The sequence below is a fragment of the Harpia harpyja genome, chromosome 18 (assembly GCF_026419915.1).
Source record: "Harpia harpyja isolate bHarHar1 chromosome 18, bHarHar1 primary haplotype, whole genome shotgun sequence".
NCBI lineage: Eukaryota > Metazoa > Chordata > Aves > Accipitriformes > Accipitridae > Harpia > Harpia harpyja.
The window spans coordinates 24,258,818-24,276,622 of NC_068957.1; the positions used below are offsets into that span (position 1 = coordinate 24,258,818).

General features: G+C 45.2%; 1 protein-coding gene across 1 annotated transcript in view; it reads right to left on the bottom strand.

Moving 5' to 3' along the window:
- SH3BGRL (SH3 domain binding glutamate rich protein like) overlaps positions 1-16,052 on the bottom strand; it is a 36,391-nt gene extending 20,339 nt beyond the window's left edge. The window contains exon 1 of the mRNA XM_052813165.1: positions 15,873-16,052. Within this exon, the coding sequence (XP_052669125.1) occupies positions 15,873-15,917 (45 nt within the window). The 5' untranslated portion in view covers positions 15,918-16,052. The remainder of the gene's footprint in view (positions 1-15,872) is intronic.
- Between the last annotated feature and the right edge of the window lie 1,753 nt (positions 16,053-17,805).

The following is a 17,805-nucleotide window of genomic DNA, read 5'->3' on the forward strand; positions in this document are numbered from 1 at the left end:
GCCAAATCAAAGTTATGCAGAAGTCAGGATGCCAACGCTCTTCTCCATAGTAGTCATGGCCTGTTAAAAGACTAGAAGCATAGAAGTTATACAAAACATTATTTCAAGGTTTTACCACAAATATGGATTAACTCATTGTGCTACAATAAACATGCATGTCTCTCATGTGTTTTGCTTTTCTTAAGAACAGGTTTTCCCTAGTTACCTGTGGCGCCTCAGCTCAATTGTTGTGGGAAAAAGAACCCCTATACATTACATGACTCGAAAGCGATCTGTTTCTAAATCTGAGGGAAAAAAATAAGAATCTCTGTGTAGTCCACATCGTGGTCCTTGGTAACCTGGATTTACTAAACCCTGTGCGCCACTATTTTTCAATCAGCAGATAAGTGGCATTCCTACAGAAATCTTTCCATCTGGCCAACGACTGATACTAGTGACTGAAGTGCAACAACTAAAAAACCTTGGCTGCACCCTATGTCTGAACAACTCCCACGCCCCACCATGCGATTCAGACAAAGATGTATATACAACATGAAAAGTTACCATATATTATCTGGATTTTTAAACTGGCATGCCAATACCCCTGAGCACATTACTGATGTACAGTGCCTGTGGGGACCACCAGTCACCTCTCCAAAAGCAGATCCCTCCATACATCAAGAGATTAGCTTTTTGCTTTTTGTTTGTTTGGATCCTCCCCATGTTGTTTTAAGTTGTGTGAAAAGTGACAGCAATGCTCAACGGGATTATTTGCCTGGATTTCAAGAACAAACAATCCCACACAGCCAAAACTTCTATTTTCAGGGATTTTAATGCAAGATTTTAACATTTAAAATATCTTTCCATCATCAGCCAAAAAATAAAGTTATTTGCTCATGGGATGGCAGGAAGCAGTTTTACATTCTGTATTTCCATGCACATGAAACACCAGATCCCCAGCAGCTGGGCAAGGGAGGAGTTAAAGCCCAAGAAGTCGCAAGAAGGGGCTGGCAGCACCAGAGCTGTTACTGGAAGAGGCACCAAACCTCCCTATGTGCATGCTTTTTGTAGACAACCTAACAGCCTGAGCACAGAAGAACAGTGAATGCAAATGAAGCTTCCAACTGCTGAACACTGGGTGAGGCGTTTCAGACCTGGAGAGGTGTCAGACTTACACTTATCCTCTCTCAAAAGGAAGGATCTGTGCTTGATTTAAAAACAGAGGGGATGCCGGACTACTGCTTAACTCTCCGCTCTTGCTGGGCCTCAGGCCCCTGCGGCCCTGGGAGGAGTGACAGCAACACGATTCTCCCCTCCCTTCATGTGATTTCTGCAAACAGCTCCACCAGAAACCCTGTTTGATTAAGGATGAACTTTGCACGTGAAGCAGCCTGGTGCCTCTGAGCATTGGCTGGCAGCAGCTTGAAACTCAGACGCCCAGACCCCTCAAGCATCAAAATCCTGCCCATCATCTGTCCAGGTTGCTCCCAGACCTCACCTCTGCTAGTGCCGGGTCCAGGGATGGTTATCCAGGAGGGACCGTCAGGGAAGCACGGTTCATTGCTGGGACCATATATACTCAACCTGCATAAATCAGGGTTACGGAAAGAGAGCTTCTCCTTGAACTCCGAAGGCTTGTCTCTGAGCGTGTATTCACCCGTTCTTGCACCAGCACATGCCTTGGCGCAGCTATGTGGAGGTCTGAGCCAGAGGCACTCTTCCCGTCGCACGGCAGTATTGTTTTGGGGGGCCTCAACTCAGCTTACTGTGCTGACATGTGGATACTTGTGCCACCACAAGGAAAGGCACAGGGCAGGGAAGGAAACGAGCCAGGAGATGCAGGACTGCCTCTCCCAGCAGCAATACCGACTGAAAGCGTATATCGAACCGTGGCCTTGGGCCATTCCTGTCTCAGGCCTTTGCTTCGTCCAGCAACAGGAAGGATTTGCAAATGCAAATGTTCACATATTAGTTTTTTTTCTAGTTTCTTTTGTGACTAGACTACTGAAGTTAGCCAAAATAAATGTATCTTGCAGAATCAAGCTTCCAGACCTAAGCCTCCCCTTATCCTGCTTTAGATGAGAATGTAAAGAAACACTGATGTATTGCAAAGCCATAGCTTTAACCACATGCACTGACACCGTCCACAAACCATCGCAGCACCCAGAATTGTTATAATCCAAAGGAAAACACCACCATTACAATACAAAATAAATTGACCCTTGGCAATTTTCTGAGTCACTTTTGTGGCATTTGACTTTCATAAGCCTGAAAACTGCTCGTCTGGTCCAAAACCAACAGAGAGACAGCTTCCTACTGCAGGAATACAGGCTCCATTATCTCGGTTATCCGTTAACAAAGCATAAGCAGCAGCAGAATATGAACTCCTCATTTATTACGCACAGTTGTTTTCTGCAGCAGACTTGGAGCTTGGCAGGCTGTATTTCCCTGGACATCTAACATGCGCCTAGTCACAGCACCCAGACTCTGTGCAGGGTTAAATAAAAACAAACAGATTTGCTCCTCCCAAAACCCAGTATAAAACTAACATAATTCCTGAACATCACAAACATGAGAGCAGCAGGAAAAGCAGACAAAGGAACCAAAGGCACATTGCACTGTCCTGCAGCGAACACCAGGCTTCCAAGACTACCAGGGAGAAGGAAGGGCAAACCCCAGTGCCTGCTTAACAAAAACTGCCCCAGGGCCTGGAATGAACTCATGATGTATCAGCCAGAACATCTCCAGCAACTCACTTATCTGAGCAAGGTTTAAGGTTAGCAGGAAAGCAGAAATCTAACGACAAACCTGTTGTCACAGCTTCTGAATTTTCCCTCATTAATCATTACTGATATTCGCAGAGTTCGCAGAGTTAGTTGTCTGGCACAACTCAGGCAGAAGAGCAGAGAACTGCAAGCTTCAAGAAACCTTGTGTAATGTTCCTATTTGTACACCAACAAAGCTGTTCAGGTTAGTGCCTGCGCCTGGTCCATTCCCACAGGGAGATGTCATCCCACCACCACCAGACCTGGAAACAGCCCCACAGCCACCCGCTCCCCACCCATCAGCCAGCACACGGGCTCTCTGTCACCACTTCATGTCCCCTTTTCCAGGCAGTGCCAGCTGGGTTAGCCATGACGGAAGGTGAAGTTGTTTGTGCTCATGCCCTCCTTCAGCCCTGGGATGCGCAATGGGCAACTCAGAGAGGACCTGAGCAGAGGGCAGCCTCTAGCAACAGCCCCTTCTCCTGGCACAACTGTTCGGTATATTGCTGGTGTCTCTACAGCCTCAGCATCTCGCTGTACTCTCTTATCTGAGGCACAGAACAGTCTCAGGAAACGGAAACTTCTGCTATGTGGAAGAAAAAAAAAGTTCTTCAGTCTAAACTACCTCTGTCATAGACTCCTTGAACAATTTTGAATGCACCCTTTGCCTCTCAAAGCTTCCTTTCCTAAGCTGTTAGTCAGCAGGAATAATTATTTTTTCAAATCACTGCTTATTTACTTTGTTATTTGGGTTAAGGATCATTTCTGGCTGTTTCTACAAACAGTACCAAATACACTGCAGCCCAGCCTCATAGACAGGCTTTATGCACTGACTATAACACAATTTAACACACAGCATTTATCTCCAGCAAGATAATCAGGCTTGGTATCACATGAGATGCAGAAAACTCTCTGGAACATGACATATTCCTAGATATTCAAAAGTTCTCAATGTGGCCGAGAAAAAAGGGGGAAAAGGCACTGAGGGTGCCACTGAAAACCTGACTACTTGCTCTAGAACCTTTAAAAAGGGCTGTAGTCCTGAAAGTCTGGACCTCACCACCATTGTCAGGTTCTGAGTCCAGTTTTTTCAGCCTGTCTCTCTCTGAAAGCCAGAAGAATTATTCCTCCTTTATCTTCATTTTCACAGAGGGCTCCAGGACAGGTCTTAGTAGTCCATGAAATGCTGGCAGCAACTACACCCTATGAGAAGTGATGGCTGTCGTGTAACATCAGTTAAAACAAAACAGGTCCCACCTCGTTCCACCCTGAAACTCCAGTCTCCACTGTCTGCACAGCACCTGGCCAATATTTACTGGGGAAGCAGCCTGAAAAGATAGCTTTAGATCAACACACACCATAGACAGCAGAGCGCTATACTTTGGGGGGTTTATTGAAACAGCTGCTAATGTAATTATTTTTAAGAATCTGTGGGTTTATGCTGGCGATGAGGAGCCCTGCATGGCAAAGAGAGTAGAGAGGAAAAACATTTTTTGTTTTGTTTGTCTGATGAGAGCTGAACTCTGGTTAGGTAAGGAGTTAAAAGCACAGACAAGTGTTCGTGAGGTTACTGTGGTTTACAATAAAAAGAAGGTTTATTTCCTGTATGGTTTAGCACGCAGAGAGACTAAATTAACTGACAAGACTAAAAGTTTACAGCATTAATTATTGTTTCACTGCCTTTATACTGTCAGGCATTTATTACCTTTAAAAAAACCACTACTTTAAGAAGAATATAATATGACCTCAAGGATCCTACGCTAAATCCAGGTGCTTCTGATCTGTATTACTTTCTATCTTCGAAGAAATCGTATACCAGACATTATTCAGCAAGAGTCTTTTTGATGACTGCTATTCTAAAACTAAACCAAAAAAATTTTTCAAGAGAACAAAGCTTTTTTTCCTGAACTAAAATACCTAAATATCATAATACAAATGAAAAGGGGATTAAGAGAAAAGCTATGGATTAAATGCAAATTTTCCTCCTCTTTCCAGAAGGAGTCAGGCTGTATTGAGATAGAACAGTGGGTCAGTACAGGCACACCAAAGCATCCCGGAGATGAAAGATTTAGCAGACAAGTCTGTATCGGCACCAGTTTTCTGACCAGTTACTTTGCCTGGGTAACATTTCAAGTGCACATCAACCTGGGGGCCCCAGGCCCCCTCTTTATTTTAGTGCAGACTTGCACAAAAATTGTAAATTCAGAAACTGAGAGAGGGAGATAAATACAAACCTCACAAGAATTGTCCACATTGCAGTTCCTAATACTTTTGGTAGCTGAAGGAATACAGGAGCTGGCCAACTTCTGCCTGCAGTAGCCAGGAAGGCCAACGCCTGGGGGTTTGCTCTCAAGAGGACTTCTCGGGAGACATCCTGAAGTCACTCTTTGCAGGAATTAAAAAAAATGGAGCATTTGCTAACACAGTAAGGTCCTTTCCATCAACAAGCTATACTCACTCACTGTATCACTGCAACCTGAAGGGAAGTGCCACCTTCCACCCCAGACCAAAAGCACTAATCTGGATGCTGCCCACGCCTGCCACTGACAGAGCCACGACCCAGAGGCCACTTTGCAACGTCCATTGTCTTTTCTAAGTTTCTAAGATCACTCTTGTCACCATGGTATCTGCTTTTTTTTTTTTTTTAAACCACAAGCTTCCTTCTGCCTCCGTGCAAGCTAGCATCTGCATACCACCATCAGAAACTAAGACAAATACACACTGCATTTCATTTTTTAAAAGATTAAGTCCCCCAGCTGTTTATTTGCTGTAGGATGGAGTTCTCCAGGCCTGGGCGAGCAGCCAAAATAGCTTCATTCCCCTGATGTTCTTCAGTCTCAGCCTAATGCTTGACGGCTGGCAGTGTGAGGTGATGGCTATCCAAACGCCTTCCAAGCTGCTAATTTTGGTCCCAAATCACTACATGGAAAACATTGCTGTCTGTCCAGCTGCTCCTCAGTTTATACAGGTGTAAATTCCTGGAAGGAACATTCCCTGAGATAGCTTTATGGACCTACTTTGATCTTTTCACAGCAGGCACAACTCAAACCTTGGTCCTCTGCGGGTGAAACTGAGGCTCTCGCGGCTACCTCCCGGTACATTTTAATGTGATGAAAGGAAGCAGAAATTTAAAGAAAGACTGTTCAAGTACAAAGGTTTCATGGACTTAGCCACCAGAACCATGGGACTTGCTTATCTGCATTACAGGGTGGAAAGGAATTTCCAGTTCTTAATCAGGATTATCAGGTCACTAACAAGTAAGTTTGCAAACCTGCCCCTTTTTATCTTTTTATTTCTACTCGCACACATTGTATTTCCTCCCTAGGGGAAAAAAAAAAAAAAAATTTACACCTATTGTCCATAAATCAGCTTCACTTGAACTTCATTTCTATCCATGTCCAGTAAGAATGTCTTGGGATATATTTTTAATTCATTCATGTAGCTACTCTGCTCTTCTCCCGTTCTGCCAGTTGCTCTGCAGCTGCTGCTCTGCCCGAGTACATTTGCAACATGTGCACAGGAATGATCTTGGGTAAGCGGCATTAAGTATTTCCTAAGGAGTAAAATCTCATCCTGCTGTAGTCCATGGCAAAACTCCCAGTGACATTAGCATAGCCAAAGGTTGATCCCATGAGGTGAATACAGATGTGCTGTTTAAACCTGCCTGGAAACCACTACTCTCATAAAAATGTGGGTTTATGTGAAAACTATTATTATTTCCCCAGAGGCTGCCTATCTTCTGTTTACATTGGGCTTTGCCAGTTTATTTTGACCTATGCCTAAGGCAGGAGGGGTTTCTGATACACTTACCTTATTACCTAGGTCTAAACATGATGTATGTCAGCATCTGCTGTTCGTGCTGCAAAATCATGTTGGGTTTGGAATCACCTGCTGTCCGTATCACCAAACGCTTATGGTTCTCATATGTAAGAAATGCTGAGATTGTGACCGGCGATGAGACGCATGAAGAACAGCCATGTTTGCTTCTGTAAGCTCTCATTCACGTCTCCCTGTCTGCCCAAGAGCCCAGGAAAACTGAGTGACATTTCAGCTTTGATTAAGGAAACCTTTCCCCAGTCACACCCGAGCACAACGGAGAGGCTGTGTATCACCTGGCAGAGCTTGCTTCATGCCGACTCCCCCAGTTACTAACATCCCAATCCTGATCTGGATCCCACACTGCATTTCATTAGATGTAAAATAGAAGATCTAATGGCAAGTCTTCCTTATGCAAAGTCTTATTCAATGTCCAAACCTTGAGATTTTAGTGTTTATCTCTCAACAGAAAGTTTTGAGCCTGCCAGCAACTACTGCATAACAAGTAGCTTCACACAACATTTCTTTCAGCCTTGTCCTCAGCTCCAGAACTGAACTGCAGTTGTTCAGAAGGAAACCAAGAGGAGAATGATTATAAACTTCTGCTCCCCCTCCCGCTGCCCCCCCCCATTTCTAAGATAAAGGGGACAAATATAGTTAAAAGTTTCTCTCATATATACAGCCTCTCACAGCATGTCAGAGTTTGCAAAGCAGAGAGCTAAAACTTCAGTTGCATTGGTATGTCTGAATATAAAACAGATACATAATCTGTCTACATTTCAGAGAAAATTTCTAATTACACCTAAAGGTCCAGAGCCTTCTAATACTTTTATAATTGCAGGTGTTTGTAATAACCACCAAATTAAAAACAAACCAATACATCCCAGACAGACACATATATTCTTTTCCATCAAACATTTTTCCTGGACAACATGTTCTTAAATTTTTAAATGCAAACTGTTAATATCATTTTGGGAGCAGAACCAATTTCATCCAAGAACAGAACAGCTTCACTGGGTTAGATCCAACACTTTTCTACCCCAGTACCCTGTCTCCACTGGCCACAGACCCCAGGGAAGAGCACACCAACAGATTGAGCGCAGAGGGCTACACCACATTATACTTTCACAGATGCCAATAATCTGCAGTTTTGAGTCAGAGGTGTAGTAATTATGTTTAATAGCCCTTAATAGACTTTCCCCCTTAATTCGTCTCGCTGCTTCCTAGGCCTGCGCAATTTTTGCCATACACAACATTCTCTGGCAGTGAGCTTCTCCATTAAACTACATGCTGTCAAACAAAGTACTCCATTTACTCTGAACCTGCCACCTGCTAGTCTCACTTGCTCTCCCCGAGTTGTTGCATTAAGAAGTTACAAATAATCACTTCCTATTTGTTCTCCCATGCCTGACATGATTTCATCACATTTCATACTTTTTCAGTTCTTTCTTTTTCAACTGCAGAATTCTACCTCATTTGGTTGTTCCTCCTACAGTCATCACCTCACCCTACTTAGTATCTTTTCTCACTTTTTTATATCATTTAAAGACAACAGTTCCAGTCTATTAAAGATACAGACTCACCACAGATTGGTACAGTGGTGGTGGTTTTTTTTTTTTCTTTGCCCTCTCCCATCCTAAAAATTCCTGACATTTTGTTTGCTTTTTATGACGACTAATATGGTATTTTTGTAGAATTACCTAGTACGGCTCCAAGACCTCTCTGCCTAACAGTATCGGCTAGTTGAAACCTCACTCTTGCACACGATGATGATTTGTTTCTTCCCAGTTTCCCAAAAGGGACAGCTACAGCAGGCTGCTCTCACACTGTGCAACCTCACTTCACCAACAGCCTTTTCACCTCTCTCTGGATTGCTTTGGGTACAGCACAGATCTCTGTAGGATCTCCTTGCGTCTTCTGCACATTGCAAAAGCTGCCTATATATTCCAAAGTCTTGATTATATCTGGTTTATATAGCTGGTGTGTAATCAACTATATAAGCCAAAAAGAAAAAAAATAATCCTTTCCTCTTATCCCACAGCAGCTTAGTTTCTTTATGAAAAAAAAGATTTTTAACCTGGCCAAAGCTTGTCCAAAACTTTCTGTCCAGGGATTCAATATTAAGGGATCACTCTTTATTCGTATGCCTGGTGGCTGCTCCAGGTAACTCAGCTGCAAGGCACAGCTTCCTTCTCCAACAGAGTATTGATTCTTCCCCCCATTCTGTCTCTGTCCCCGTGTCTGCTGGGAAAGAGTCTAACAAAGAATAACATCAATTTATCCAGCACATCGAGATAGCTCCTAACTTCCAGACTTCCCTGAGATCCTTTTTTAAACCACTGCTGCCTTTGGCTCCTTTCTTCACTCCAACACCACAGCAATTCAAACAGTAAGTCTCTCGACAGGTAATAGTTAAAATTTTACACTCGAGCGCCTTTAGAATTTAAAGCGAGGCAGTACTGATGCATGGAAAAATAGCCCCGATAAAACTAAACTTCAGATAGCTAACTGAAGAAATCAAATCACCACATCCACTTCTCACAGGGGAAACTAAGTCCAACAGGAAGAAGTTGTAAGTCAGGATGCGAAGACTACTTCAGCTGTATCCAGACAGCATTAACTTCAGTCAGTCCACAGTTTGATGTTAACCCTTCACTTTTTCTTCTGGTGGCTTAAATCTCAGTCTCACTTTACTACCTTCTGAATTTCAGAAAACGGGCCTTAACAGTCAGCTGGAAGTGCTGTCCTGGAAAGGACATGCTCCTGGACAGAGGCTTTTTTCTGGGACAAATAATAGTAGATAAGCATTACAATTAAAATTCTTTCAGGCTTGATTAAGTATCTGACCAACAAAAGTACTTTAAATTTAATCATAAACTGGAGGTCTCCCCTGAATACGGCTGGGGTTAAACAAATGTCATTAACACTGTATTTTCATGTTTGAGTAGAAACATTCTTGAACAGCATAATATTGATATAAGTTGTGGATTTGATTCAGGTTTCTAGATCACTGCTTAGTGCCAGGAACTAAGATCAGCGGTTCCAGGGCAGTAGCACAAAGGGTTGGGGAGCATGAAGAACAGCTACGTATGGGAGAGCTCATCTATCTCTGGCTACGACAGTGACGCATCCTTAGCTCTTCTTTTTTATCATATAGTGGAATATTTTAGTTCTGTTTTGAGCTTGAACAGCTGAAATCTGTCAAAGTTTGTTTAGTTCCATTTGTTTCCTCTCTCCCCAATTCCTCCTCTTCTAGGAGGAATAAGAATAACCTTGCAGAGACTCTTGGTTTTGGCATCCTCTGCTCGTTACAGGCATGCCAATTCACTGACTTCTATAGGAATTTTCTGAGTGTAACTTTAATGCCCCAGGACAAGAAAAGTTCCTCGCTCAACTTTACAAATATTTATTAAAAAAGCAAAAGTGCTCAGCACTTACACAACACTGTATGGATCATATCTCGAGAAGTGCTGCGGTTCAGGGTTCAAGCAAAGCCAGCGCAAGCTGACGGCGTTCAGCTTCTTCCCACAGTCAGCCTTTTCTCCCCAAGCAGTGCACGAGAAGACATAATCCTGATGCACCATCTCAAAATAAACACTGTCATACCTGCATATACAATCTACAGATATTCTCAGCAAAAAGCCTTTCCCAGCCTTAACTGTGGAGTATCATTTCCCATCTTTCTCATGCTGTCAGAAAACTGTTTTTATTTAAGCACAGTAGAATGTTTTCTATTTTGATGTATTAAAACTATTGCAACAACTGCAGCTAATTTAATCACTGGCTCTATTAAAAATTTGAATGTAATATTTTAAGAAAAGTATTTGACTTATCTAGAGTTTGGAACAATGACTTTAAAGAAAAACAAGCCATGAGGCAGATGGAATGCATCCTAGCTAACTGCCTCGCTAGATTCGTGTTACGTATTTTGTCTTCCACCCCGAGAGCTCTAATTCAGAACAATTCATAGCATTTTATTGAGAGAAATTAAGTTTGGTTAACACTGGGTGTCCAAAAAAGTACTTCATGCATATTATGTTTACCCAAGAGACGGGTTTAAAAATCAATACCAAGCCTAACAAGTCAGCTTTCACCCACAGTATATAAACTGCGTGAGCTAAGTACCAGAAAAACACATACACACTTGTGAGATTGTTTTTAAAACTACAGATGCAGCTTATTTTCCCCATAATACGTGGTTTTATCTAACCTTGCGTCATATTACAAGACTATTTATAGAAGATTCATATCAGTATTTTCTTCTCGTATTAACTGCACTGATATGCAGCACCATTTGGACCCAAGGAAGTTCATTAGCAGCTCCAGAACATCTGCTGCCACTGCTCAGGGCTTCCAGGATGACAAACATGACCACACGCATCCGGGCTTTGACAACACATTTGCAACCTTGAACGCTACTGCAGAACAAGGCACACTTATTATACACGCTGATAAAAACGCTGGATGCCAAGAACCACCCTGCTATAGCTGCATTTGCCCTCAGCAAGGCTCAGCACAGAGCCACCTCCTGCTACAGCCCTGCACCGCTGGGGTGCTCACGCAGCAAAGCGCCCGCCGCTCAGAAACCTCAAAGCGGCCAAACACCACAGAAACAGAAAGCACACAGACTTTACTCATTCTATCTTAGGACAGCAATATTTGCATTTATTGTGATAAGCAGAGGAAAAAGGCCCTAGAGGGATTTAAATGCAAAACTTTTTTTGTTTTTGTACGATCTCCACCTCTCCATGTATTACTTCCCTGGGATTGCTTCAGAAAGATGAAGCGGCTTCACCAGCCTTCCCAAAGCCCTGAGCTGTTGAACAGGGACAAGAGCTGGTGGCTACACGCAGCTCTGCGCATTTCCAGTCACTCTTCTGCAAAGCTGTTCCCCCTCAGTTGCAACCCATAATGCTCGAGAAAGCACTTGCCACTGGCTATATATCCCCAGCAGCACCAGAAAGTGTTCCTGTGCATGCTGGGTTATGTGGGGGAAAAGAAAAGAGTAATTGCGAGCAAATGTTTGCTCTGCAGACCACAGGCCACTTTCCTCTTCATTTCGTGGTGGGTGGGGAGGAGAAGACCTAGATCCTTTCCCAAGCAAGAAAACAATACAAGAAAAACATGAAACCCCCCACATCCCTAACTTTGCGAATGAAAAAATAAACTAAAATTTCCTTTCCTCTCTAAAACCATCCCTAAACAGCGGCGAGTCTGATGTGGAACATGGGACTCTGACACCGATTCCGGAGATCATCTCTTATTTTTGCCATGTCTGCAGTCGCAGCAGGAGGCGAGGAAGGAAAACCACCCACACAGTCATCAAAACAAGCGAGGGGGGAGAGCCTGGAGAGACAGAAGCATGGGCTGTAGACCACAGACACGAAGTGCCTGGCTCCAAGGAGCGGTCTGGACACCAGGGGTTTGATGCAGCAGTTTCCACAGCCCACAGTGCTGGCAGTGGCACACGGGAGAGCTCAGCCCACCATACCCAGTGCTGGCACCTCACTTCCATAGCCACAGCCTCCAGGTTTCATCCATACTCCTAGAGTTTGCATGGGGACGTCAGATGAAAAAACACAATTTTCTCAGACAAAGTCCGTAGTCAAGACCAGTGCAGTTGTTGGCAACAAGTGCACACTCGTAAGACCGAGAAGAATTTAAACAGCTGGCTCCTTTCCACACAAGATCAATAAAACTGGTAATCCAACTGCCTCCAGGAAGACGCACACAAGGGCTTCTGGTGCTGCAGGAAAGCTGGGGCAATCTCTTACCCAAAAAGCAACAAAATACCTAAATACTAATGGAGAAAATCACAGACTGGACTTGTGCAATTCAGCTTCTGTCCTCCTTGTATCCTTTTTCTTCCAGGAGCAAGAGTCTAATTACTCTTTGGCCTCTCCTCTTTTCGTCTCTTGAAGGATCTGAATATAAGTCTACAGTCAAATCACTCTCTCAGACTGCACAGTCTCTGCTTGAGTCAACGCCTGGGTGCTTCTGAATGTGGCATTTGCATCTGTCATTTTGCGCTCGTAGCCTCCAACACTGTCTCATACTAAGTAACACTGTTCACTTCAACTGTACGTCACACAGAAAGACTCCCGGACAGAAGCTACGCGTGCATATTTCCACGTTTGGTGTCTGCAGCTCATCATCATAATTACAATCCCCCCTCCATCCTTGCCCCAGTCCACGACTCACCAGTACAACATTCACACTGAGAAAGATGAAAGAGAAAGGGCAACTTTCCGTACAAGACTTCCAAATACAGCAGGAAACTGGTAATGTAACTATTACATTATGATTTCTGGGGTGAAATTCAAATAGGAGGCCAGACCAAGACTGCAATCATCATATTTTGGCTGAGTCCTTAATTATAAACTTCCAGTATATTCAGTTATCCCTGCTTATGAGAACCATGGCAATGAACCACCCCAAACCAAAGTCACCTTTACCTTTACCATACAGAGCATAAAGCAAACCCCACAACCGAGTACAAATACAGAACTTTGCAACCAATGGAACACACCAAAGATAACACCGAGCACTAACTCTTTGTGCTGCAAAACCCGTCAAGGGGCAGCTCAGCAGTCACACTTTCCGCTGTAACACCCATGCCCAGACTCTGAATGACACATGTACACACCAGAGAGCCCTTGAAACATACTTGTAAAATGCCTTTGCTTAGACATGAGCTTCATACGATATTTCTTCCTCACAGATACATACTACGGAAGATAAACTTTATGGAGAACAGTGCCTTGGGGAAACATTTTATATACTATGATGTGGCAAATTATACTGCATAACAAAGTATGACTTTGCCAATAAAAGACCACAAAATTTGGGCACCCTCCAAGACTTACAGCCCCAGGCTGAGAGGTGTGAAGCAATCTCAACCCCCTTTTCCCTTCAGTGGGAGACGATGCTTTCCGGAGTCTCACAAAAGCTTCGCCAACTTACAGAAACAGGGCAGTTGTTTTCTAGGAAGGAGGAGATTTTATATTTATTTCTGGTTTGCTTCTACTCAAGCAAATTAGCCTTTTAGAAACGAAAATAACACAGTGCCAGGTGTCACTGACAGTACAAAGCCGACTTAGCAGGAGTGAGAGCCCTTACAGGGCTGATGTTAGCCAGTTCAGTTACTTTGCTGGAAACAGCTTTGACTCTGTTCCATCTCTCTGTAGCAACCTCCTCTGATGTGGATTTTCCATTCCTGGAGTGGGTTATTTCAAATTCAGCACCCAGAAAGGCTCCTCTAGTCCTCCAAGCAAAGCCTGTCTCACCAACAGCTTAAGACCCATGAAAACGACTCATCCCATCGAGCAAAGTTCCCTCTGGATAGGTGCCTCTCTGTCTTACTTTAGGTTGAAACAGCTATTAAAATTCTTAAACTAGAAAGAAAACAGCCACCCGGTGAGGTACTCGGCTGATCCCTGCCAACAGAAACACCCTCAGTATACTCAGTAAACCGAGAACGTGCAAGTTCTGCTCACTACCACAAGATTACTTGAGTGGCACTAGCTTTAGACACAGGCATGAGTGTACGTATATATATATAAAAAAGTCACAAAACTGGCAATTATGTGCACGTTACGCTCAAATTCCACAAAAACCGACTACGCCAATGCTATATTCAAATTCCACAGTGATGCACAAAGGAGACTAAAAGGCAGCAGTAAGTCAGAATCGAGCCTTGTAACGTTTACAATCCACACAAGAATGAGACAGCATCACAGAAACCCCTAAGCTAATAATTAAAAAACCAATTTAAAAACAGGAAAACATAGTCAGGATTGAGATCAGTGGTTGCACCCCTGGAGCTTAGTATCACCACACAGACAGAATCAATAACTGCCATTAAGAGGTCACTGATAAAAATCTATAGCAGCTGAATCAGTCAACTTGAAACCTATTAACAGCTGTAGTAGAAAGAAAGAACTACTTTTTCAATTTTCTAATGACCACTTCTTTCCTTCCAGATGATCATTTTGTATAAACCCAGCAGAAATCCCTTTGGACCCCCCTTATGAATGAACTACTCGGGATTTCAAGACACTCTCCAGATCAGCATCAGATAATCATCTGCTTTTCACAATCAGCATCAGCACGTCGATGTCAGCATTCACATCAAGATTAACAAAAATGACACAGGAAGAGAGCGACAGCAGGGATACCCAAGGCACACGCTCCTGTGCCATCTGCACTCCATCACTACAGGGCTCAGCCTCTGTCATTAGAGCTAAACAAGGGGTTACAGCATCACAGCTATCAACGGCAAAGCCTACCAACATGGTATTTTATCTGCTGAAGACCCTAGATCAGTGACTGCACTCAACCGGAGAAGGAGAATTCAGTGAGGGCTTTTTTTATCTTCTGTACATCACTGTCCTCTTAAAGTTTGCGAACCTGCACCTGAGGTACACAGCCTAACAGTGACATGGAGGGTCATCACATAGCCACAGCTTAGTCTATCTACTTGCAGTAAAAGTCACAGATGATTAACTGCAATAGCTGGCATTTTCTAAGTCTCTGGCATTTTGTAGGTCTCCAGCCTATTCATACTAAGTGTGACAAAATCCCCTGGATTTTAGACTCAGAGCATCTTTCACACAGATCAAACAGAAATCAGACGATCTTGAGGACCCTACCATTCTGAGCTACATCTGAACCTAGACACAAACCCCCAGGTTTTTTTTTTTTGTTTGATTATTTTGTTTTGGGAAAACACAGTCTTCTGACCGAGCCTGCCTACACAACACACTGGGGCCATCAGAAGTGAAACCCCGTATTCCCACACGGCAAGAAACTGCAGCTACTCGGACAGTAGCCACACATGCCTGCCACCATTAACGATTCGAGATAAGAGGAATAAACTCATCAAAACCGAATGCTGACATGATGGGTGGCCCAATTTAGAAATCAACTTCAAGAACAACAAAGAAAAACAACCCCAAAACACTGTTGGCTTTGCCTTGCCAGCGCAGGACGAGGGGTACGAAGGCGTGCCACCCACTCGGACCCGCTGAAGCCAGCCCGGCCGCGGCTGCGGGAGCAGCACGCAGAACTCACAGAACAAGCTGCGAAATCACGAAGGAAATGACATTTTATTCTCGACGGCCGGCTGCAGCACGCACATCTCCCTCCGGACCCTGGATGCTTCTCTCGGTCCGCCCAGGGGGGCGAAACTCGGCTGCCCCAACCTCTCCTCACGCTGCCCGGCCGGAGACCACCGCCGCCGCCGGCCCCCGCCACCCCAGCCCCGCACCGCCGCCCTCCCGCCCGCTACAACTTTCCCGGGGCTCCCCTCACCGCCGTGGAGCCGGAGGAGGAGGCGATGTAGACCTTGATGACCATGCTGGGAGTCGAGGAGGAGGCGGCGGGATGCGGAGCCGGGCGGGTGGGGGTGTGTGTGCGGGCAGCACGGCGAGGCGAGACGCGGGCTGGAGCTGAGGCGGCGGCGGGAGGGCGGGAGGGAGGCGGGAGGCCTCGCCCCGCCTCGCCGCTCTCACTGGGCTGCCGGCCCAGCAGTCACCGCCGCCCGGCCCGGAAGAGGGAAAAATGGTTTGAAGAAAGAGAAAAAAAAAAAAAAAAAAAAAAAAGGAAGAAAGAAAGGGGCGAGGCGAGTTCTCGACGAACCACGCGAGACGTACACGGGGGAGGGGGCGGCAGCGCCATGGCGGCGGGAAGCCCCGCTGAGGCGACGCGGAGGGCCCGGGCGCGGCTGCCGCCTCAGGGAAGGGGGTGAGGAGCGGCGGGGCGGCCACCCCCGTGTCCGTCCCCCCCCGTCCCCCTCCATCGGCAGGGGCCGGGAAGCGGGCGGCGGGACCCGGCCCGGGGCGGGCGGGAGCCGCGCCGGACCCGCCATGGCAGCGGCCGCCTCCCCTCACGGCCGCCGGGCCGGGAACGACCGACCCGTCCCTGGGCTCCGCCGTTACCGCTGCCCGCCCTTCAGCAGCCTCCCCTCCACCCTGGAAACACGGCATTCTCCTTCACCCGTGGAGGGGGTGCCCCGTTCCTCGCCTTGCCCGTGGTGGGAGAGCACCAGGCGGCACCTCGGCGAGCCCAGGGGGGCTGGAGCCAGCCTGCGGCTTCCTACCCGCCCTTGGAGAGGTGACAGGAGCAGCCTGGGTTGGGTAGATGTTACTGGGCAATGATATTTAGAATTAAGAATTTCCTTTGAAAATTTATTCCAGCGTGAAAGTCACTGCCCGAGTGCCGTGTCGGCCCGTGCCGACAGACAAGACTGCCTGGGCATCCGCTCGAGGTCTTCGCCTTCCCAGAAGTATTGTATCTTCCACACAAATAAAAGCATCAAAGAAACACGTGTCGGCACTGCTGCCGTGGGTCTGCCCGCTGCCGAGCTGGCCCCTCTGCTCCCCTTCCCTCTGCGCCGTGGCCGGGGACTCCGGGCTCTGCTCGGTTAATGCAGGATACCGGGGCTGTCTGCGCAGAAGGCCCAAAGGGACGCTGCCAGCCATCGTGCGCCGCAATTCCATGGCACGCTGTTTCATCATTTGTATTAATTAGGACCACCGGATGAGACCTCGAAGAGTTCTTAATTGTTATGGTGACACGTTATTTAGGGAAATTTGTATTCAGCACCTGTCTTCCACTTGCCTCTGGTACTCCAAATACTACCTTATATATATTTTATTATACATTCTGATAGCAGCTTCACAGAAAATGGAAAATAATTACGGTGATAAACAGCGCGAGCTGAAATGTTAACACCTACCAGCTAAGATGAAAGAAAGGTGTTTGTTCTGCTCTTGGCAAAAAGGGGGGGGGGGGGTATTTCTGAAATGATTTTTCCAAACAAAATAAGCCTTCCTGTTTCAAATTATCAGGTGTTTTTTCTAACCACAGACATGATTTTTAAAAAAGCCTGTTGAATTAAAAAGTCTATTGAATTAAGTCACCTGTATTCGTTTTATTGATTTTCCAACAGTAAGAGGAAACAGAACTATTTTGAGGATGACGTGCCTAATTTTGATATTACTTACAATACTTACCTGAATCTTTGGGACGGTCATGAGATTAATGTGTGTTTTGAAAAAGCAATAAACCAAAATTTATTTAGGATGATGGTACACAATAAAAATGCCCTGGTTCAGGGAATTTCAATTTTTAATAAAAATAAATGGCGTAGTTTTTAATCTCTTTAAAACAAACCGAGTTAAGTCCAGGAGATTAAAATTCTTCAAGGAATGTTTCTTCAAATGTGTTTGTACAGCCCCTTCAC